The sequence below is a fragment of the Tasmannia lanceolata genome, unplaced genomic scaffold, assembly GCF_043159265.1.
Source record: "Tasmannia lanceolata isolate RefF3 unplaced genomic scaffold, GAP_Taslan_0.1 ptg000019l, whole genome shotgun sequence".
NCBI lineage: Eukaryota > Viridiplantae > Streptophyta > Magnoliopsida > Canellales > Winteraceae > Tasmannia > Tasmannia lanceolata.
Genome location: NW_027518696.1, coordinates 29,810,679 through 29,836,383, shown reverse-complemented (window position 1 = coordinate 29,836,383; position 25,705 = coordinate 29,810,679). Strand labels below are relative to the sequence as shown.

At 39.1% G+C, this 25,705-nt stretch overlaps 1 protein-coding gene across 1 annotated transcript in view; it reads left to right on the top strand.

The window, feature by feature from the left end:
* Window positions 1–25,277, top strand: part of LOC143852730 (protein RETICULATA-RELATED 4, chloroplastic-like) — a 76,243-nt gene extending 50,966 nt beyond the window's left edge. The window contains exons 3-8 of the mRNA XM_077362301.1: window positions 6,700–6,831; window positions 6,948–7,001; window positions 7,131–7,175; window positions 9,194–9,333; window positions 24,741–24,866; window positions 24,945–25,277. Of these exons, the coding sequence (XP_077218416.1) occupies window positions 6,700–6,831; window positions 6,948–7,001; window positions 7,131–7,175; window positions 9,194–9,333; window positions 24,741–24,866; window positions 24,945–24,993 (546 nt within the window). The 3' untranslated portion in view covers window positions 24,994–25,277. The remainder of the gene's footprint in view (window positions 1–6,699; window positions 6,832–6,947; window positions 7,002–7,130; window positions 7,176–9,193; window positions 9,334–24,740; window positions 24,867–24,944) is intronic.
* The last annotated feature ends 428 nt before the right edge of the window (window positions 25,278–25,705 follow it).

Here is a 25,705-nt window from a genome sequence, read left to right as displayed (position 1 = left end):
CTTGTAAACACAGTGCAAATCTGCCCTTCTTGAATCCGATGACGAATAAAGTGACAATCCACCTCTATATGTTTTGTCCTCTCGTGAAAGACTGGGTTCATGGCTATATGAATGGCGGACTTATTGTCACAGTGGAGAGACACAGGCGACGAGTCAGGTAACCCAATCTTTGACATGAATGACCTCAACTAGATCAGCTCACAACCTGTATATGCTATGGCTCTGTACTCAGCCTCTGCACTTGACCTTGATACAACTTCCTGTTTCTTGCTTTTCCAAGACACTAAATTACTGGCAACAAAAGTGCAGTAACCATTCGTGGACCTCCTGTCTGCAGGAGAGCCTGCCCACTCTGCATCAGAGTATCCCTCAATCTTCATGTGACTATGCTTTCTGAAGAGGAGTCTTCTATCAGGAGCTTTCTTCAGATATTTCACTACTTGAATGACTGCCGACCAATGAGATATCCGTGGTGCACTCATATACTGACTCATCACGCCAACTGCATAAGCGATATCCGGACGTGTGACAGTGAGATAAATCAATCTCCCAACTAAACGTCTGTATCGGCCTGGATCCTTTAGTAACTCCCCCTGATCAAGTGAGAGCTTGACATTCGGATCCATGGGAGTCTCAACTGGTTTTGCTCCCAGAAGGCCAGTCTCCTCCAATATATCTAGTGCATACTTTCTTTGTGATAAAGATAGCCCTATACGTGAATATGCTATCTCTATCCCTAGAAAGTATCTCAAACGACCAAGGTCTTTGGTGCAGAATTCCTTCTGAAGGAACTCCTTCAGCCTCTGCATACCCACACTGTCACTTCCTGTAATTATGATATCATCAACATACACAATCAGAAAAATCCTACCATCTTTGCCCTGAGAGCTGAACACTGAGTGATCTACAGCACATTGTTTCATTCCAAATCGTAACACCGCCTCACTAAATCTTCCAAACCAAGCACGAAGAGATTGTTTTGGACCATATATCGCCTTGTGTAACTTACGTACAACATTCTGCATTCCCTCGAGCAACGAAGCCAGGAGGTTGCTCCATATATACCTCTTCCTGCAGAGCACCGTGCAAGAATGCATTCTTGACATCTAACTGATGGAGAGGCCATGACCTGTTGACTACAAGGGATATCAGAACTCTGATAGAAGGAATTTTGGCCACAGGAGAAAATGCCTCAACATAATCAATGCCATACGTCTATGTATACCCTTTGGCAACCAATCGAGCCTTCAACCTTTCTACCGTCCCATCAGGTAAATATTTCACTGTGAAGACCCACTTACAGCCCACCACTTGAGTACCCGGAGAAGAGAGACCAACTGCCATGTATGATTCTCTTTCATAGCACACATCTCTGCTTCCATTGCCGATCTCCAACCTGGATTAGCCAAAGCCTCGGCAACAGAGGGAGGAAGAGAAACAGAAGATAGAGATGACAAAAGGGAATTGTACGAGGGTGAAACATGAGCATAAGAAACCACATTAGAAATAGGATGATGAGTCGTATGAGAACGTGTACAAGAGGCAATCGGAGCTTCAACAGGAAAATTACTTACCTCAGGAGCATCAGGTGGGCTAGCGAGCTGTGATGAGACTGGAGGACATGAAGGGGCATCTTGAGAAGCAGGATGTTGATGACGACGAGAATAAACCTGCAGAGGTTTAAGGGAATCTACAGATGACGAAATCGGTACTGAGACAGGTAACGGGACAGGCAACGACAACGGAACCTCCGGGTCAGGAACCAGAGAAGAAATAGGTCCAGTAAAATAGGGCTTATCCTCAAAAAATGAAACATCAGCAGAGACATAAGCACGATGAAGTTGAGGACTATAACACCTGTAGCCCTTCTGAGTGTGAGAATAGCCTAGAAAAACACATTTAATCGCTCGTGGTTCCAGTTTATCTAATCCCGGAGTAAGGTCATGAACAAAACACGTGCAACCAAACACTCTGGGAATTAAGGGAAACAGATTCCCAAAGGGATGCAAGACAGAGAAAGGAGATCGATTGTCGAGAACAGATGACGGAAGACGGTTCGCCAGAAATTAGGCGGTGAGAGTGGTTTCAGCCCAATATGATTTAGGAACATGCATTTGGAAAAGAAAATTCCTCGCCATGTCCACAAGATATCGAATTTTCCTCTCTGCAACCCCATTTTGCTGAGAGGTATGGGCACACGATGACTGGTGAATAATTCCATGACTCGATAAAAAATCCTTAAAACCATTAGAAACAGAGAAATACTCACGTGCATTATCTGTGTGTAGGCATTTAATGGAATATGAATACTGAGTTGAGATTTCAGTATAAAATGAGCGAAATATATTAAAAACTTCAGAATGATCTCTTATTACATATAACCAAGTCATCCTTGAATAATCGTCCACAAAAATAAGAAAATACCGACCTCCAAATATAGGAGTCCGACATGGACCCCAGACGTGAGAATGAACCAGCTCAAACGGACGTAGGACTCACTGAACGAGACTTGTAGGAAACGCGATGGTGTTTTCCATACTGACACGACTCACACTGAAACGGACTAACCGAACCAGACACAACCAAAGAATACTTTAGACGATCAGCTGGAGGGTGACCGAGACGGCAATGCCACATGAAAGAATCAACAAAAGTACTCAGTGCTGTAGGTGCAGTATCACCGCCAAGGTAGTAGAGTCCATCCACTTCATGTCCTGAACCAATCCTCCTCCCAGTTGCTAAATCCTGAAAAGAGCAATAAGAGGGAAAGAATGTTACCGAACAGTTAAGACGATGAGTAAGTTGGCTAACAGAAAGAAGATTACAGGGGAAACTAGGTACACATAAAACAGATGAAAGAGATAAATGAGAACCAACAGATGTATCCCTTGTACCAGAAATAGGGCGTTTTGCCCCATTAGCCAAAGTAACCAATGTCGAAGAAGAATTAGGCTGGAAGGGGCTAAGTAGGCTACTGTTACCAGTCATATGATGAGAGGCTCCAGAGTCAATGAGCCATGAACTAGAATGACTGAGAGAGCAGGATGGGGTGCTACCTTCCTTCGCAAGAGTTGCAGTTGGTTGTTTCCCGTTGTCTCGTAGACGTAGAAGAGCCTCGTATTCAGTGTGGGAGACAACTAAGGTGTCAGAAGGATCAGTAGGAGTCTTGGAGGGAGTCCCTGAAACATGATGTGCTGCGCGAGATGGTCGCAACTCTGGATGTAAATCATAACAAAAATCAATGGTATGACACTCCATATCACAGTGGGAACAATAATGGTTTCCACGACCACCAGTGCTACGGCCTCCTCCTGAATCACGACCAAAACCACGACCATGACCTCTGCGACCACGTCCATGCCCCCTTGTGCCTCGACTGAACGGCCATGGCAGGCTGCTCACCAATAGTATCCCCATGATCCTCAACACGCAATGCTCGCTGAACCCGAGAGAAGACATCGTCCATGTCTGGTAAAGTACCAAGGCCTAAGATCTGCTGACGAATAGGCAAAAAATCACGACCCAGTCCATCCAAAAATCGAACAAAACGTAGCTCATTTTTCTGCTGGGCTAACACAGCAAGATCGGTAGAGGGAGGATGATAAACATCTATTTGCTCGCACAGGCCAACAAAATCAGAATAGTACTCAGAAACAGATCTCTCACCCCGCTTCGCGCTAAAGAAGTCGGTGTAAACATCACAGATCCGAGTGAGATTGTTAGTCCCCGAATAGAGAGTTTCAACACGTAGCCAAACTGCACGAGATGTAGGCAGAAACAACATATGACCAGCAATCTTGGGCTCCATACTCTGACATAAGAGTGACTGAAGAAGGGCATCCTCCTGACTCCACTTTGCGTAGGAGGGATCCTTAGAATTGATGGGATCCGATGTGATAAAACGCAACTTGCCCTGCCCTCGGAGATAAAGCTGAACAGATCGACTCCAGGCGGGATAGTTGGATCCATCAAGCTTGATGGACGTCATGGAGGTCACAGGAAACGAGCCAGATAGTGTAGACGAGGTGTAAGGCAAAGCCATATCGAATCCCCAAAGTATATCCCAATGTCTTGAATTTGTAGATAGCATAAACAAATAACTACAGCCACCAACTACACACTCAACCACCACAATAACCAACAAAGAACCATCCACCACATAAACATCAACTAATAGGCGCACAACTAATAACAATCAGGGCACAGATATCACAAAATGATCATCACAACTCACAAAACCATGAACGTAGTCACGATCCAAGAAGGAGAAACCAACAACAACGAGTACCAACAACTGATCACCATCCAAGCAGTAGTAAACTAACAACATCAGCATAAAAAAAAAGTATCATATCACACTCGAATCACCAATAATCATTAGAAAATCATGAAATAATAGCTCGGAACCAACCACAAGATGGAAAGGATCAATTAATAGGAGTTTAGAACATGAACACAAGAGGTAAAGGTGAATAAAGAGAGGTTTTGGGAATGATTTTTGTGAAAAATGGAAGTAGGGATAGGGTTTGAAGGGAAATAAGAGGCTGGGTTTTCCAGAGGGGGGGGGGGGGGGGCAAACATGGAAGCAGCTGTGTTTTCAGGGGGGGCGCAGGGGGGCAAAAGGTTATTGGGATCAGTATGGTGGTGTGGCACTGGAAAGGAAGAGGGGCGATCAAGATCAGTTAGGGTTAGGGTTAGATTTAGGGTTATTGCTAGGTTAGGTTTAGAGAGGAACTGTTTTTATTTTTAGGGCTTGTGAGTTGAGGTACCTTCAATCGCGATCTGCGATCATCTTCAATCTTCAATCGCGACACAGCTTTGATACCATGTTATGGCTACATCGAACATGTAAAGAGAGAAGAGAAGAAGGTTTTGGGAGAAATCGTGAATCAGAGAGATCTCCTTCACGCACATATTTATTTATATATATGTACCTCATATACATGCAAAGACATAAATACCCCATAAAGAGGGTGCGCACATATACTACGATATCCAACATGAACATATTGATTCATTGATGAAACCCTTAATGGATGTGGGAGGTTTTCTCTTGAGCGTGATAATTCAATATCTGTTCATGATCACGCTTACACTTGGAAGCTTTTTTTTTGTATTGCAGTTTTCTCTTTTATCATAACAATATGCGAGCTAATGACTCTATGTTTGGAATGTTGAGGAAGAAAAATATAGAAACTGAAAAGAAAAATGAGAAGCTAGAAAACCTCTAGAAAGAAAACTCACAAAAAAGAAATGACAACTGAGGGAGATTTTTTTGCACTCGTAGTAATCGAAATCTAAAATAATAATGGACTTTATTTATTTATTTGTTTAATTTTTCGGAGGTGGATGGGTTCTCTTTAGATAAACAACATCATCCATCAGCAATTCAGCATGCCAAATTTGACATTATTTTTACACTATTTTATTATTTTATAATGTTACTGATAATACGACATGACATGTGGCTAGCATAAATAGGCAGGGCTATAATAAATAACCTGAGTGTGGCATATTATTTATTCTTGCACCTCACAACAATCAATGATATACAACCAATAGAGAAGATAATCTACTACAGAAAGTTGAGATCTTGACCTACGATTCAACTGACTGTATGCAATAGAATATACAAATAATGGGGTTCTGGTTTAACGGAGTTGAAGTGATAAAACTGGGTTAACAGACCAAAATAATGCGTCCTTTAGGATCTGAATGCAATCGGGACATTCGTAACAGTTCAGATTTACAATTAAAGGATCGAAGATTCAAGACTGCATGAATGGAAGACATGGGGGCTTATGAAAACTCAAGTGTCTAAAATTGGTTATATGGGGTTTGGAATGGAGTGTTAACAGTCCTGAAGCAATTTGAAAGTTGGAAATTGTTGATTGAATGGAAGGATTATGAAAAAGAGAAGAAGATTTATAACAGGGATGACACAAAACTATAGAAAGAACATATCTAAATACCATTCATACATCGTTGGTAAAGGACAGAGTGCAGAAAGTAGAAAGAAATAGTAAGAGAGAGTAAAGAAAAACTATAAGAGGTGCTGCGTCAGAGAGATAATGGAAACTTATCGGATGATACGGGTGGCCGTCGACATGTCGTGGGAGCTCCTTTGATCCAGGAATGGTGGATTCTGGGACCTTCGAGGTTACTTCTGCTTGTGCTCGGGTGACCTCATGGGTTCTCTCCGTGGCGGTTCGTCGGCCAGGAGTTGAGTGTCGATGTATCGATGTAAGTGCCCTTGCCAGATCAGGATCTCAATCTCATCCTTTAGATTCCTACATTCACCGGTGCCATGATCGTGGTCTCGGTGGAATCGGCAGGATCTGCGCATGTCTCGCCGAGTACCATTGGTCTTTAGCTTCCTCGGCCGTTGGAAGAATGGCTCGTCCGTACCATTAGGACATGGGTCATGGGCGTGTTGAGCGGAGTATATTTTTCTATCCTTTTATACATCTTGTAATATTGGTAGACCATCTTGGTCTTCCTCCATCTAATAAATTCTTTCACCTTTAAAGAAAAAAAAGAAATCTCTTGTTTGGTTGCACATCAGATAATACATTTTTTATTTTTTTAATAACTGTTTTTTACCGGCTTTAATTATATTGTTTGTTGTTCTTTTACTTGTTTTACTGACCATTTTCTTATCTTAGTTTATTTCATTTGCTAATTCATGTTGTTTCTTAGGTGATGGCCATAATTGCAGATTTTATGCTTGTTTGGCTTCCTTCTCCAACTGTTTCTCTTCAGCCAGCTCTTGCAGTCAGTGCTGGACCTATTGCTAAGTTTTTCTTCAGTTGCCCTGATAATGCTTTTCAGGTAAAAAATGTGTTCCAGTAGTCCAAGATTTGGTTTAACAATCTATAATTTACAACTTTTGTCTCCATAGCAGATAGAATATAAAGTCACTAATATAGTCGGAATCCTGTCTCCAGGTTGCCTTGTCCGGAACATCTTACTCAATTTTGCATAGAATAGGTGCAATAGTGGTAATGTAATGGAACTGTTTCTTCATTTCCATTTCCTGTAATAAATTCTAGTATTTGTTTGTGAAAAAATCCACAATTTGTTCTACTAAATCACTGCAACTTAAAAATATGCTTGGATCTGTACTGCAGCGTAACGGAGCAAAGCTTTTTGCAGTTGGGACCAGTGCATCTCTGGTATTCCAGTTTTTTCATTTTACAGTATATTTTACGATTTAGATTCAATATTCAATGTAGTTCCATCTTTTGCCTTTGGAAGTTACATGTCACCATTATTATATTTGTTTTGGAAACTTTTGTACTTGATACTGGCAAAAAGTGTAATTTATGATCGTGTAACACTGATTTATTATCTTTTAACACTTGTGCTTCCAAACCTTCCCTTTGTCTTATAACTACTTCTGCTATTGTTTCAGGAGGACCATCTTTAACTCAATTAATTTTCTATAATGAGCAATTGTCATTTTTCATCAATTTAGAAAAATAAAAAACGAGTGGATCTCATTTTTGCCTTTTTCTTACTATAAATATTCTATGTTTCATGGTGCTCACAATGTCTGCTCTGGGTAACCTGAATATACTATTTGTCCTTGTAGAGTATTCTGGGATCTGTTGCTTTGAGATTAGAGGATGTTTTTCTCTTCAATTATAATCCACATCTTAAAAATGTCCATATTGATAATTGAGCCCCACTTTGCAAGTCCACAAGAGTTGGCAGCGGATCATAGATCTTCGAACTCTAAATTTCACTCTCCTTGGAATTATCTTTGCACCAAAAATATGTGGATTCGTAATTGATCCCCACATTATCTTGGATGGTTTCATTTTGACAAGAGTTTAGGGATTGAGGGATTGCACTGATGTCGAAGATTTAGGGAACTTTTATTAGTTGGGAGGGGAGGGACATGAAGTATTGGAAATGGTGGCCAAATGGGGTTTTCTTGGTTAAACCCTTTTATTTGCAGCTGATGGGAAATGCAGGTGGCAGACAATTGACCATCTTATCCATCTCCAGACAAGTACTCCTAGCCAGTGTATCATATGTGCTAACAGTGGACAATTTGTTTATTCATTGTTCCATGGCAACTTCTCTATGGATTTCATCTTGTCTATGTTTGGTTGTAATTGGGGACTGCTGAAGTTGCTTGGGACCTTATTGGAAGTGTGGGCTGCTACTCCATGGAAATTAGGAGATACAACTCTATGGAAGCCTTGTTTTCTGTGTAGTCTTTGGACTATATGGAAATAAGTAATAGAAGGATTTTCGAAGGAAAAAGAAGTGACGGTACTCTAAGGAGGATCATTCTCAGCTAGGGAATCCAGTCTGAATTATATGGATGTGGACGATCATTGTCAGCAGGGCAGAAAATTGTCATACGGAAAAGAAAAAATTAGAAATTTTTTTTTGAATAGAAACAATAATTTTGCAAAGGAATTTTGAATAAAAACAATAATTTTGCACTGAAAATAATCTTTTATATCTAAACGACTAATTAGTGATTGCTTTGTTTAATCCGAAATGCTTAAAATTATAGATGTGCTCCATTAGGTGCAAATCCAGTCTGAATTAGCATGTTGCTGGTCTTTGGCATACTATGGCTTTAGAAAAGGAACTCAACATCTAAATATTGCTGTATAGTTAAATATGGTGTTCTTGCTAGGTATCCTTTTGGTCACTGAGTGGCTATACCATTCAATCTTTAGAGTGCATTGTAAAGTGGCTTCTTTATGGTTGGATATTTGTTTAGGAAATTTCTATAGGAGGATGGATTATCTAGCCTTATATTTGAAGTGGTGAACAAAATATCTACTGCCAGCATGTGGTCATATTAGTGTTGCACCCTTTTTTTTTAGAATTTTGTTTTTTCATATTACTAGTATTAATATTTTTTTACTGTGCATATCAGTGTTAATTGTTGAAGTTTTAATCTTGATTATGGAGGTGATCCTCATTCTTCTTTATTATTATTATTTTTTGAATGGCTTAGATATCCTCATTCTCCTTTTTCGTTTTGAAAGATAATATACTCATTCTTTTGTTTTCTGGTTATGTTTTGCACGATACATGAAAATCATATGCATCTTTCTATTTACGCATTAAAGTGTGTGACAATTATGGCAAGGTGTTGAAGCAGAATTTTCATGTGTAAAGTAATTGGTGCTTTTTTTTTTTATTGAAATTAACAATTTTACAGGTTGGTACGGGTGCAACAAATGCCTTGATTAAAGCAAGAAAGGCAGTTGACAAGGCTTCTGCTGGTGAAGCAGAGGAAGTCCCTATAGTATCAACCAGTGTTGCCTATGGTATCTACATGGCAGTTTCTAGCAACCTTAGGTATGTGGTTTTTAATATATTCAATGCAAAGGCCTCTTCATTTCTTAATCTTCATATTCTATTCTGTTATAGTTTTTAATGAAGGTTAATTATTGAAAAAATTCTCTACCTTCTTGTATGGTAATTGTGCTAGAGACTTCCATCATCTTTGTGAAGACCTTCTCGGGATTCTATTGATTGTTTGGTTGCTGAAATAATATGTACGCTGGCATAGTCAAGTATGATGAATAGAAAATGGATGGAGAAAAGTAATCTTTCTTTTTTAAAACAAAAATCAATATCCTTTTCATGAAAAATAGGACAAATTCATACGTTGTGCTCTTAGCGAATGCCAAAACACATCATCCATTGCATGAACAATGTGAGGAAAACTTTAAAAACCCTTAATGAAGAAAACCTTAAAATCCCAATCTAATGTGCAAGTCGATGCAGCACCTGGCTATACTTGAAAATGGTGTTTGAGGGATCATCTGACACCCAATTGATACCCATAGAGGTCTCCCATTATTTACTAGGGTTTCCACGAGGTTCTTTGAATTTGTTAAGAAAACTATATTACATTCCAGTATGGGGCTTTATAAACTCAAAAACTTGAAATTATTGTTTGTTGAATTTATTTCCCGCCCCAAACCCACACACTTGCTTAGCTAATGACTGATGATCATGGGTATGCTAGCTTAGCTATATTACAAAGATTCCAACATGGGGCTTTATAAACAAACACAAAAAATTTAATTTTATGTAACGACCCGATTCCGTCAAGTCACTACGAGCAAAAGAATAACGCAAAAATCATGGAATTTTTTTTTTTTTAAGATAATCAACAACCACGACAAAAATCTTATTCCAAATTAAATAAGTCTACCATAACAAGAGGTCCTTTCAATACTCATACTCCAAATGAAAAGTAAAGTTTTAATCACTAAAGTTCAAACTAAAGAAACTCCCGACAAAATAAAATTAGAAAATGACGCAAGACGTCATATCGTAATAATCCATGAAGCGAACTCTCCGATCACACGATCCCTTATCCCATGGTTTCTTCGTTTGCAAACGCTCCGCCATCTAACGCCTCAACCCCTGTGGTGGAGGAAACAACGTTAGAGCAGGGTCCTCCAGTGACCGAGCGGAGTAAAAGGAACAATATAAAAGGGCATGCAATAATAATTCAGATCCTTAGCAATCATCTAGAAGCAATAATATATAACTGGAGAATAAAACCACGCCATCTATGTATAAATAGGAATGAATGACAATAATGAATGATATGTTATGTGTGCATCGAATATGTAAAATGAGACAGCACTTTCCCCAGGTACATCCGGCTTTTCCCCAGTTTACTTTTCTGTCAGTTCTTTTCTGACTGTCTCCTTTTTGCCTGTGTCCTTGCCGCACGACTACCCACTACCCCTGTCCAATGGTAGTGGCGTTATGGACTCGGATTTCGGTCTCGCATTTAATGCCGAGCCGTTTCGGGGATACTATCTCTTTGGATGGTTTGCCAACGAAAGGCTGTACACGCTTCTCGCGTTGGCCTTTGGACCTTAGGTCCCAGGATGATACCACCACACCCTTAATTTCATCTTCACTCTCCCCCATGTAGGATATGCAATTAGGGATTTTAAGGTACGTTACATTTGCCGTCTTTTCCTGCATCCTTTCACATAAATGTTAGAAACAGTTTATTATTTATTTCATTTCAAGTAAACAAGTATAATGAGCTATACAGTTATCACAAAGAAAATAATATACGTAAGATTACTTTGCATGAAACAAGTTATATTGAAACCATTACAACACAAGGTCTAGCTGTCACCTGCCTTAACTTGCGAATGGGGAAGAATGGACGGCTTCTGATAGGTAGTGGAGTGTGATAGTCCTGGAGTCAAGTGATAGAACATAACAGTGTCAATTTTTTTTCTTATGTTTAAGTTTTCAAAAATACGTACAGGTACTACGTTGAGGCCCTATCTTAGGTGAAACCCATGCACATAGACATACCATTGCTGTCTTATCTTTGGACAGGAAGGATATATACCCGGAGAAGACTCTTGCTGCCCTGTTTTTTTTTTTTTTTGGGGGCGCCCAGCAAGAAGACACATGAAGGACACTATTGCTGCCCTGTTTTTGGGCGTAAAACTTTGCACATAAAAGCCTACTACCGCCCTGTTTGAGGGCATGAACTCACACACAGAAACACGACTGCTGCCCTGTTTGAGGGCATAAAACTCACACAGAAAAACATCATTGCTGCCCTGTTTGAGGGCATAAAAGACGCACACAAAAACACATGACTGCTGCCCTGTTTTGAGGGCATAAAACTTGCACACAAACATAGAACACTGCTGTCCCGTTTTTAGAATATAAAAATACGCATATGAATGACGTAGAACCTGTCCAGTTTTAACACACGAAAACATGTATATATCTGACTCTAAATCTTTCCAGTTTTGATACATAGAAACACACATATAACGGTCTTTAAATCTGTCCAATTTTAATATATAATAAAAATACATATAACTGATCTTAAATCTGTCTAGTTTTGATACGTAAAAACACCTATCAACCGTACACAAATCTGGTCCGTTTTGGGACCAAGGAAACACATGTCAACAGGGTACAAATCTGGTCCATTTTGGGACCAAGGAAACACATGCCAACAGGGTACAAATCAGGACCGTTTTGGGACCTATAGAACATACATTAACAGGGTATAAATCTGGTCCGTTTTTGGACCTATAAAACATATATTAACAATGCATAAATCTATTCCGTTTCGGGAGCTAGAAAACAAACCAAAACAGTGTTAAACTTCGACCGTTTTGGAACCAACAACAACACACAAAATGACGCTTAATTTGGCCCATTTTGGGACCAAGAAGAGCACACAAAAGCAGTGTTAAATCTGGTCCGATTTGGGACCAAGGAAAACACTATAAAGACAAGGAAAGTAATAAGGGTACTTACTTGGATGGATCTAGGGTATAAGGAGAATCAAGTGTAAAGCTCTTCTTCTTCTTTCTTTTCTTTCTTTCTTCCTCTCTCTCTCTTTCTCTAAAAATTTTGGGCGAGAATGGGAGAGGTGTACGTCACTATATATATATATATATATATATATATATATATATATATATATATATTTTATTCTATTTTCCTTGTTTTATGATTGGTAAATTAAGATGAGTCATAAGAGGGCTATAGTAAGTTACCAAAAACCCAACACCTTGGTCTTATTTATAAGGCATGATAGCCACTTTTTATGGGTTTTAAATTTTAAAGAAAAGGAAAACAACCAAAAGAGGGGATTACATATATTCCCTAATTTTTGTTTTGATTGCTATTTTGGATAATCTACTATTAATGAAAATATTATATCTCTAAAGTTTCTCACTTTACATCATCCATAAGATTACTTAATCTCCAAGTAATCCCACTACTTCTATTAATGTAAAGTTCCCACTATTGTTCAGAGTTTTTGGATTTTTAATAAAGAAACTAAGATATCCAAAATCTAGGAATTTCCTTTTAAGATTACTTATAATTAGTAAATCTAGAAGGCATTTTTAAATTTACTATCATCACCATACCTATATATATATATATCTAATTTATTGAGGGTGGGCCCACACCATATGCACGTTTTCCCATACAAGGAAAAACGTGGGTTTCTTCCCATCACTTTTAATACAAAAAACTTTTCCACGTTTTAAGTGATATTTTCCACAGAAATTATTTTTACAACAAGACTTATTTTCTTCTCTCAATTAGAGAATTTAGATATAACTTTCAATAGCCATAGATTCTAAGATCTATGGATCAAAACAAATTAAAGGGAAAAGAGTGATTAAAACTAAGATCTAGGATTGATCATTGATGGATCGTTGATCCCCACCCTTGAAAATAGATTCACTGATCCAATGGCTTAAATCTTAGAGTTTTGAAAGAAGAAGAATCGCAGTCATTACATTTTATTCTTATAGAAGTTATTTTCTATCCCAGACCCACACATTAGCTTAGCTAATGATTGGATATGAGGCTTACATGGATATGTCAAGGCTATCCCATGTGTAGGATTATGTGTCAAGCATTGGTATGACACCCTTTTGAAGTGTTTCGGCTACTTAGTTTGTAATCATGAAAAAAATACATTTATTTTCTAGAATCATCTCTCCGTATTCCAGATTTTTCAGGGTTCAAAGGCATACGAATTTCATATGGGATTTCCAAAATATCAAGAAACTTATTTCAAACAGCAACCTAAACCATTAGAACAACAAATAATCTAAAACTCAAAATAGAAGAGATTAAGGAAACATGAACGCATCCCCAACAGAATTTCCGAACCAAACCAGATGAAAAGGAAGCAAGAGAAAGGGGAACGTAACTATTCCCTTACCCAACTCGATCCTAAAGAGATTCCTTCAAAATTTCTAAAGTCTTCTTCTTCCACCGAGTCTCGGTGATCTTCTGGAATAGTCATAAAAGAAAACTCTAAGTATTCTACAGATTGTGTAAAGCTTAGATTTTATGTTGGCTCACTAAACATTGCATGGGTAAGCCCAAAGGTCAAATTCATTCACCCTAGTGCAATCTGCCAACTTGGGCATACCAAAAGTCATCTTATTTTCAGTCCAAGTCATTTTATGGTAAATTATGCTAATAAGTTAATAGTTGGCCAAATTTTCAAAGCTGCTGTAACTTATATTATTTACTCATAAGAGCTTTCGTATTTAATTAATTACAAATAAGGGCTTACATTTTAATTAATTACATATAAGGGATTAATTTCTTAAGGTTTTATTCATAGGGGCCTAGAAATGTGGGGCATTGCAGTCTTACATCGAGGAGAGTGGCGACTATAATGAGGACAACATCGACGATTTACCAGTTTTTTATAATTGATGTTTGTCATTTGATGTTTGAAGCTTTGAGAAATGATATGATTTGTGTCTTTTATTATTTTTAAAATTATTATCCAATATGTATGGGTTTGGATGAGAAACAGATGATTAGTATGTGACAAGTTTGTTAGCAAACAATTGGTATTATGATATTTAATAACTAATTATGGTAATGTCTATTTAAATTATTAGGTTTGGATGAAAATGAATTATTGACTGTTTTATTATTCTATGATTTGTTTATGGTTTTTTTATATTTTTAATATATAAAATATGATTTTTTTTCAAATATATATATACACACACACACACACATACTATATAACAGAAGAGAAAAGGAGAGAATTCTTAATTTCTCCCAAAATTCTATGAGAATTACACATCACTTTTTTTGACTTTTTTTAACAAAGGCACCCATTCAACCCACATATTTTCAATCTTACCCCTCCTTTATGCTTTTTAACAAAGGCACCCATTAAAGCCACATAATTTCAATCCTACCCCCCTCCTTTAAGCTTATGTAATAAAAAAATTGGACAAAGTCAACATAGTGTTTTTGCTTTGCAAAATTACGGATTGGGTACATATGTTACATAATACTACGGATTTTTTGTGAATATATTACATATTACTACGGGTTTAAGACACCTTTCAAAATATTAACAAATTTCGGGCACCTTAAGAGGAACAACATATTATGGAAACCTCTATAGATTGGAGGGCTAGGATTAGCCTATGGAAATGATTTTACGGGCACAACCTATTTCTGTTGTGTTCCATCACATGGACGGTTTGGATTAACCTATGATGTGGTCCATACAGTTCTTTGTCGCCCCGGGCATCGCACGGGGTTTTTTACTAGCATATATATATATATGTATATATGAGGAAATGGTTTGTGAGCAGCTGCTTAGATAGCTTATCTGAGCATGGATTTGTAAAACAAGGGTGGGCCCACATTTTGGTGGTGATCCTAAGCATTCATTTGGAAGGCCCCATCATGGATAGGGTGTGTACCAAAAATCAGCTCCATTGGATCGTCTTAGGGTGTCCATTTGTGGAGGGGAAAATAGACAGATACTGTTTGTCCACAAATCTGCCCATTTTTCCCTCCACAAATGGAAGGGTTAGGATGATCCAATGGAGCTGATTTTTGGTACACACCCCATCCATGATGGGGCCTTCCAAATGAATGCTTAGGTCACCCCTCACCCCCCAAATATGGGCCCACCCTTGTTTTAAAAATCCATGCTCAAATAAGCTATATGAGCAGCTGCTCACAAACCATTTCCTCTCTCTCTCTCTCTCTCTCTCTCTATATATATATATATATATATATATATATATATATATATATATATACTCAACTCAACTCAACTAAGCCTTCTGTCCCAAACTAGTTGGGGTCAGCTAATGAATCCTTTGGAAAATTTTCATGAAGAAGGTGAAAGGATCTACCCGGCTCAAATTGATTAAGTTTAATCCTGACACTAGTTGGGTTCGTCTACGTGGATCATTTTCTTCCATTCTATCCTATCCAAGGTCATGTTTTCTGTTATGAGCCCTCAAGCCTCTCATTGTTTCTACCTAAGTTGTTTTGGCCTGCCTCCTACCTCTTTTTACTCCATCAACTTGGCGCAATTCACTTCTTCTCACAAGAGCATCCAAAGGCCTACGTTGGATATGCCCAAACCATCTTAAGCGGTCCTCTCTCATCTTCTCCTCAATTGTGCCACCCCCACCTTTTTACGGATGTCTTCATTTTTAATTCGATCTAACCTTGTGTGGCCGCACATCCATCTCAGCATTCGCGTCTCCGCTACACTCATCGTATGCACATGCTGCTTCTTAGTGGCCCAACAGCCGTACAACATAGCTGGCCTCACAGCTGTCTTATAAAACTTTCCCTTCAACTTGGTAGGTATGTTACGGTCGCACAGAACTCCTGAAGCATGCTTCCACTTCAATCTACTTGCTCTTATTCTGTGGTTAATATCCTCTTCAATCTCTCCTTCCTTATGTAGGATTGAACCAAGATAGCGAAAGATATTTCTCTTAGGTACTTCCCGTCCAGTCATATTTACTACATCCTTGCCCCGCCTCCTTACATTACTAAAGTTACACTCCGTATACACTGTCTTGGTCCTACTCAGTCTGAAACGTGTGAATTTCAAAGTAGTTCTCCGTAACTCTAACTTAGCATTAACTCATGCTTTGGTTTCGTCAATTAATACTATGTCATCTGCAAATAGCATACACCACGACACCTCGTCTTGGATACCCTCCGTAAATTCATCCATAACTAGAGTAAAAAGATAAGGGCTTAGAGCGAATTCTTGGTGTAGTCCTATTGTAATTGGAAACTCACTAGACGTGCCATCTGTAGTTCTGACACTAGTTATTGCTCCATCATACATATCCTTAATCATATCATTATATTTAGTAGGCACTTTTTTCCTTTTAAGGACCCACCATAGAACATTCCTGGGAACCCTATCATATGCTTTCTCCAAATCAATGAAAACCATATGAAGGTCCATTTTATTTTCTCTAAATCTCTCCATTAACCACCTAATCAAGAAGATAGCTTCCATAATCTATCGTTCGGGCATGAAACTAAACTGATTCTCTAACACCTTAGTCTCTTTTCTTAGTCTATGATCAATTATCCTCTCCCAAAGCTTCATGATGTGACTCATTAGCTTAATTCCTTAGTAATTGGTGCAACTCTGGATATCTCCTTTATTCTTATAAATAGGTACTAATGTACTCTTCCTCCACTCATCAGCCATCTTTTTAGTCTTCAAAATATTGTTAAATAATCTAGTTAACCAAACTAAACCCACATCACCCAAGCATCTCCAAGTCTCAATAGGAATACTGCCAGGCCCCATAGCCTTAACTATTTTCTTCTTTTTCATAGCTACTCTTACCTCTGATATTCAGATTTTATGGACAAACCTCTGGTTTGTATCATCAAAAGCGTTATCAAGTTCTCCCAAATTCGCTACAGGTTCTCCAGTAAACAACTTAGCGAAGCAACTTTTTCACCTCTCTTTAACGTCGTTTTCGTTTACTAACAATCTTTGATTCTCGTCTTTGATGTATTTTATATGATTCATATCCCTGCTTTTCTTTTCTCTTATTTTAGCAAGTTTGAAACATCTTTTTCACCCTCTTTCGTCCCTAACCTGTGGTACAAATCCTCTTAGGCCTTGCCTTTGGCTTCCCTTATTGCCTTCTTAGCTTCTTTTTTAGCCAATTTATACTTCTCATTGTTCTCCTCATTCCTACACTTACACAAACATTTATAACACTCTTTTAGACCTAATCGCCTTTGGACCTCCTCATTTTACCACCACATATCTTTAGACAGTGGCCCACTCCCTCTAGATTCTCCAAGTACCTCTCTAGCCACTTTCCTGATATAATTAGACATCTCATTCCACATAATATTAGTCCCTTTGTCACTACTCCAAGGTCCTTCTTTAAGCAGTCTATCCTTCAAATATATATATATATATATATATATATATATATATATATATATATATATATAATATAATATAGCGAAATGATATCTAAGCCAAGTGTTTCAATAAACATGCGCTCCACTTGTTTGTCGTGTAGTATTTAAAGGGTTTAATGAGCTTTTTGAGAACCATAATATCCTCTAAAATCCCTTTAAATACTACACGACAAACAAGTGGAGCGCTTGTTTATCGAAACACCTTGGCGCAGATATCATTTCCCCATAATATATATCTTAATGAATCTTATGATTAGCGATATGATTTATGATCCGATACGATTCGAACCCTATTATGATTTACGATTCGATTCTGATTTTCAAAACACTATATATATATATATAATAGTCTAATAAAAAAGTAGTTTCTGATAATATATACATATCATGATGGAATAATCTGATGACTCCTTGCAGAAATTTAAAAAAATGAAGTCCTAATTTATGTTGCATATAGAATTCCACCATTTCTCAAGATCACAATATTTAGTGGCAAGCACTGCTAGGAAAACGTTATCCCGTTTTGTTAAAAAAAGGGCATCAATCATTAGAGCCATGTCCACTAAAAGACAAAGTAAGGGAGCTCAAATCCCCATAAAAGCAATAGATGCACCTTATAAAAGGTCAAATCAATGGTGATTTCACTACTGTTTTTATTTTCCAAACAGAATCCCATTTTCGAAGTGTTTTCCTTTAGTGCCCGTTCTTGTGTTGGTTGGACTACATTTTTATCTGTCAATGTGGAATGAATAGACAGATCTGAAATTATTTATTTATTTTTTGGATCAGATCTTTTTGCCTCTATTTATCAACATTGATTGGCATTGCGGATGCTTCCTACAGCCATTGGTCCATATCCAAGCCAACCCACCTCGGGTTATTGCATTTTGTTGATGGCCTGTATGAATTTATATATATATATATATATATATATATATATATATATATATATATATATATAGAGAGAGAGAGAGAGAGAGAGAGAGAGACAGAGAGAGAGAGAGAGAGAGAGAGAGAGGTTCCTACACACTTGTGTAGATAAGTTATCTACACACTAGCTTAAAATACAGTGGGGCCCACATTATTTGGGTGATCCAAACCATTCATTTTTAAGGCCCTCACATAGATAGGGTGTTCAGAAAAAATCAGATCCATAGGATCATCCTAACCATTCGAACTGTGGAGGCAAAAAAATGGACTAATTTGTGAAGGTTTAAAGACGTCCATTTTACCTCCACAAATCGTAGGGTTGGGATGATCCTATCGATCTGATTTTTTGTGGACACATTATCTATGTGAGGGCCTTTAAAATGAATGGCTTGGATCACCCAAACAATGTGGGCCCCCATTGTATTTAAGCTAGTGTGTAGATAACTTATCTACACAAGTTTGTAGGAACCGCTTTCTCATATATATATATATATATATATATAGAGCGATGATAAATTCACATCCTTCACAGACTTTAACGCTTTTTAATGTCAATTCTTGTTAAAGGGGTGCGAATTATCCTACCGGGTGCAAATTAATCACTGCCATATATATATATATATATATGGGGATGCTGTTTGTGAGCGGCCCCTCATATAAGCTTATATGAGGTGACGGCTAGAAACACGGTGGGCCCACATTTTTGGGGTGATCCAAACCATTCATTTGATAGGCCTTGACATAGATAGGGTGTGCCCAAAAAATCAGCTCCATAGGATCATCCCAACCCTTCGAACTGTGGAGGCAAAAAATGGAAAAATTTGGGCAAATTTATAACTGCCCATTTTCACCTCCCCAGTTCGAAGGGTTGGGATGATCCTATGGAGCTGATTTTTTGGGCACACCCTATCTATGTCAGGGCCTATCAAATGAATGGTTTGGATCACCCCAAAACTGTGGGCCCACATGTGTTTCTAGCCATCACCTCATATAAGTGAGTATGAGGGGCCACTCATACTTTTCCCTATATATATATATATATATATATATATATATATATATATATATATATATATATATATATATGAATGGCAACGGATTTCATTAATCATGAAAATAAGAAGGGACTGAGATGGTCAGTACAAGAGAAACAGAACCGAACCAAAAAGAAACTAGATACAAACATGGAGGGTTTTACAACATAAAAAGAAAGCACCAAAAGATATCTCAAGGGGGGAGAAAATCAAATGGCTCGAGACCGTCCTTTCGAACCCCATCTTTAGCTAGCCTATCAGCGACTCCATTTGCAAACCTTTTGACGTGCTGAAAAAGTTATCATGGAGTCGCCCACTCTACCCTGTATCTCATCAAAGAATTGTGCAAACCTCCATGGATAAGTGTATGATCCCCTAAGCCATCTAATTACATTGAGGGAGTCTCATTCCCCCACCACTTTGTCCATGGATTCATTCACCAATAATTTTATGCATAGGTGGTAGAGCAAGCTGGAGCGGAGGCAACAGAGACGAAGGTGAGAGCGGCGGGGGCGGGGGGGGGTGGTTGGAGTAGGGCGCCTAGTTACAGTTCGCCTGAAGCATCGCTAGAGGCATAGGCAGTCAGAAATGAAAATCGTGGTCCATCTTTCTCAGGCTATCGAATCATAAAGGGTTCTAGAATAGTCAAGGATACCTGATAAAGGATGGCTGGCATTCATCAGTAGGTGGATCCGCCGTAGGGTTGGTTCAGCCACTCGATGACCGGCACTTGCCATTGAAAAACCAATTGTAGTGCTTTATGCAGCGGGATACCGCGATCGAATGCCACCGGAACGCCCCGATATGAGAAAGCCATTTCAGGTGCGGTAGATCAAAAACCCGAATTACTACAGGAAGTGAAATTGCAATAATTTTATGCCCTTACGAACTGCACGCACCTCCGTTTCACTAGAATATGTGACTCCTATGGGGCCAGCGAAAGCCCATCACTGACCCCATTTCATCTCTTAGCACTCTCCCAATTCATGTTGGCTTGGATTCCCCAAACTAAACATGTAAAAATTGAGCTTCACTAGGCTTGGGGCGGGAGGTTCCCACTCTTGCAATATCATAGGCCCCCCTCTCAACTAAAGCAGATCTCCTTCCATCCCTTCCATAAGTCATAGGCAGATACGAATCTGAAATTGAGAAGGATCTTCACCCAGGAGATCTTTAGGGCAATCGCTTTGAAGTAAAGGGAGGCAGACCTCTTTCCTTTTCCTTTGAAGACTCCATGATTTCTCTCTTTCCTAAGCACCCAAATGGTTGCTAAGAAGGATGTGTTCCGAAGAATCTTGCCTATTTTTCCTCCAAGGAACCAGCGACCAACACTCCAATAGATCAATGAGCTTGGTTGGGAACACCTAGAACAATCCAAATTTGCCCAATAAGCTACTCCACACCTCCCTGGCTAATTTACAATGCATAAACATATGATCCACTATCTCTCCAGCCTTTATGCAAGAGCACAATAGTCCACGATCAACATTTTCCACTTCCGCAAGAACTCCACCATTTGGATCCTATCAAGGAGAGTGGCCCAACCAAACACACACACACCTTGGGCGGTACCTGGGAAGTCCACACTAGCTATTCCGGAGGGCACAATGCATGATGCTAGATGCTGATAAAAGGACTTGATAGCAAACTCCTCAGATGCATTCCAGATCCAAACCTTTTTATCCATTCCAGATGACATGATATAGCACCCCTCTAGCATCTCAAGTAACCCGTCCACCAACTGAACCTCTCTATCAAAAAAATTCCTTCTGAATACCGTCATCCACACTACCGAGAGCCCTCTCCGTTCATAGCAGTCTTCCACTAGAGCCTCCTTGGACCTTGCCATAACAAACAAGTCAGGGAATATCTCCTCCAGGGGCCTTGGGTGCACCACTTATCGTGTTAGAACCTAATTTGTCTCCCTGAGTAGGCTCTGAATCTTTTTCCTTTCAAAAACTTGTGCCTTTGCCTCATGATATCTCTCCATACTTTCACCCCAGTCTGCCTGAATCTATCCTCAGTTTGCCAATGAACCGGAGCAAATTCATGTTTGCTTTCAATCATTTTAGACCATAACCGCGCCTCCTCCCCAAATCTCCATAGCTACTTACCCATAAGAGCTTGATTAACTTCCTTTAGTCTTCTTATACCTAACCCTCCTGCCTTGATGGGTTTACAGACTTCCTACTGAGCTTCTCATCATAGCCACCCCATAAGAATCTTCGTTGAATCTGCTCTAACCTCTTAATGTTGCTTTGGAACATTTGAAAAGGAATAGATAATATGAATGTTTGCCAGCATCGCCTTTATAAGGGTTGTTCTCCCACCTCTAGAAACTAGGTTTCTCTTTCAAGTGTCCAACCACTTCTCTACTCTCTCGACAATAGGATCCCAATTTACCTTCTTTGGTCTCCCCACCCGAGAGGCAACCCAAGATAAGAAGCTTGTAAGCTATCCGCCGTATATCCCATTATCCCTGCAAACCCTTGTGCTAGCAGTGAATAATTGTGAACTCAAAGATTCTTGACTTATGAAAATTCGACCTCTGACCTGTCACCAACACATGGCATCTTAGGATGGCTTTGAGATTCATTACCTCCTCCACTTTAGGGGAGCTAAACAGCAGGGTATCATCTGCGAACTGCAAATGGGACACCATTGCCATGTCCTGTCCTACTTTGAAACCTTCTATCAATCCTAAGGCTCTTCCTCTTTCAATCAACCTGCTTAAAGTATCTGCCACTATCCCAAAAAGGAAGAGGGATTGAGGATCCCCTTCCCTTAACCGCCGAGATGACTTGAAGAACCCTTCTGGAGATCCATTAAGGAATTGAGAACCAGATGACACGCATTTCCTCATCCATGATCCCCAACTTTCCCCGAATCTCATTCTGCCTAGCAGGTATGCTAGGCAGCTCCATTCTACCCTAATTATTCTTCCTTGTCGTATCTTTTAGCAGAAGTCCACTACCTCATTAGCAATGAGGGAGCAGTCTAGAATCTGTTTGTCATAGATGAAGATAGACTGGATACTTGAAATAATTTTCGGCATAACCTTCTTGAGACATTCCGCTATGACATTCGCTAGCACCTTGTATAAGCATCCAAGCAACCTAACAGACCGATAGTCTGCTATATTTGAGGTATCAGAGCAATGAAAGTTGCTCTTGTTCCTCGTTCAAGATCCATCCCTTAGAAGAATTCTTTGAAAATCCTCAATACGCCATCCTTAACAAATTCCCAACAGCTTTCGAACAACATTACACAGAATCCATCCAGATCGGTGGCTATATCCCTGCTCAAAGAAAAGATTCCATGTTCTATTTCCTCCTTTGAGAATGGTTTCTCAAAGCTGGATTTGTCATCCTCCCCCAGGTAACTAAACTCCACCTCTTCAAGGACAGGTTGAATGATCTTTTCAGAGGAGTATAGGCAGCTGTAAAATTCCACTATATCTTTCGATAGTAGCTCGTTATCTTCCGTGGCCACACCATTAACCTGCAAAACTCTGATCCGATTTCCACGCTGCCTTGTGCTAGCAATGCCGTGAAAGTAAGTCGTGTTTTTGTCATCCTCTTTTAATCATCTCACCCTCGATTTCTGTCTCCATGATATTTCTTCCAAAAGCAGTAATCTTTTATAATCTTCTTTTAATCTTCCTCTCTCTTCCACCTCCTCTCGATCCTCTTTCCTCTGCTCTGCTAATTCCTTGAGTCTAGATATAATCCACATATTCATTTATGACTCCTCACGCTGTCTCTCATGATTCCATTCCTTTAACTTCTTTTTAGCATGTCTATGCTCTGTCCTTATCACCACATCCATCGGCCCGGTCACTTTGAGCTCTGACCATCACACTCACAATTTCTCATCCATTTTTGGTAGCTCAGCCGCATCTAGAACCTAAAAGGAGTTGGTCCCCAGGACTCCAACCTTGGGTCGAGAAGATGAGGGTAGTGATCTGACATTGTGTGAAACACGATCTTCCATTATGAGAAAAGCAATATCCAAGGATTACCGAACCCACAAACCCGCAGCCTTTTCCTTGCCCTCTCAACCAAGATCGTACCCGAGAGTAACTCAAGAGAAACCCAAGAAAAACCCAAGAAGAAAACTGGAGAGGCACCCAAGAAGAAACCCAAAAGAAGAAAACCCCATCCTCTATCTGTTTCTCTCTTCCTCGCTCTTTCCTTCTCTCTTTCTCTCTCTCTCACCTCACACCCAAAGCCCTAGCCGCACCTTGCCGACACTCTTATGGCAGTTGCAAACAAGAGCTTTTATACAATAGGTTTCCAAAAACCTAAAAAACTCAGTTGCCTATTTTCGGATTCCCACCTAAATTAGGTAACCACATTAATTGGCAAACAAGGCAACTTTCCAACCTTTTGGATGTTGCTCATTGAGTGGAGTTTGTGTATCCTTGCATGTTTTCCATTATATTGGTTTTTGAGAACATCTTGGTCTCAATATTGTAGCACTTATCTTCTTGACTAATAAAGTTATTATCATTAAACAAGAATTATATGATTGTAAAAGCCATACTCAGATGAATAGATTTAATTGCCATATGATGGAAAGCAATCTTTATTTATGGTATGATAAGTGGAAGGTTTGGTCCTATCTTAGTCAGTTTTTGGGGCCTTGAAAATCGGTGCCTTGTTCATTTATTGGCTAAGTCTACATGAAAATGCATAGACTTTTGGAATTCGTACTAGAGTCCGGAAATGCTTATGATTTTCTGGGAGTACTCTGTTTCCCAATCTTGAAGGCCATTCTTGTGCATGCACTTCGGCCTACATGGATTGTGTCTGCAAACAAATAGAAAGACGGAATTTCTTCAACGAACTAATGTGCACAGGAGCACACGGATACTCATAAACTAGCGATTCTTTTATCAGATGCATAGACTTGCACTTGGCTTTCACTTATAATGGATGCGTGGCTTTATCTAATTTGGTACTTTTATGTTTAGGAATTTTATTGATGATCTATTTCCCTCTTCAACAGGTACCAAATACTGGCTGGCGTCATAGAGCAACGAATTTTGGAACCCTTACTACACCAACACAAGATCATATTGAGTGCACTGTGCTTTGCTGTTCGAACGGGCAACACATTTTTGGGATCATTATTGTAAGATTCATGAGCATTCTTCACGGTTAAGAAATTTCTCGGAACCTTTATAATTTATACATGGGTTTTTTTTAACAGGTGGGTCGACTATGCACGCTTGATCAGAATTCAAAAGATTCGCGAGTAGAACTAGTAAAATTATTTGGATGCATTACTATTCTCAATTTTCAGTGGTCTAGATTGCCTGCTTGAACTCGATGGGAGAACTGTTGATGCCTTTGGGTGCTTCTGTTTTCAGCATTTTGTGTTGCTATTTGTTGTAGGTGATGGATATAGGGTGATGTTATGTGGCATTGAGGAACTGTTCTGGATTGTATCCCCTTGTATCTTCTCTCTAAAATCATTCACAGGAAGTACCCCAGATATTGTTTTATACAGAGAATATTTCTCTGGAAGTAGTTTATTGTTGAAGTGTGTAGGCCTCTTCTCTTGTTGATGACTGGTCCTTGGAAAACAAGAATGTGTTTTCCTTTCAAAAAAATTAAGATTTCCTATTAAGAGTAAGTAAACCCATTGGTGGTAATGGTTTTCAGGAAATAACCAAAATGCTGCTGATTGAGAATTTAATTTTCAAATGAATACTCTCTATTGAATGTATCCCGTGGCCTTGTCATCGGGGCAGCGGAGGCCACAGTCAGGGGCCAATATGGCACTGATAAGAAGTTTGGTTAGGGCAAAATAGCCCCCCCGAGGCTGTGAAGCTGGTCTTTGATCTAAAGTTATGATTTTATATATGTTTTTAGTCGGACAGCCTTTTACTGGCAGCTCTAACCATGTGGGCTATCTACAGTTAATCTACAGTTGAACCCAATTATTTACTCAACATTTTGTTAGAAAAT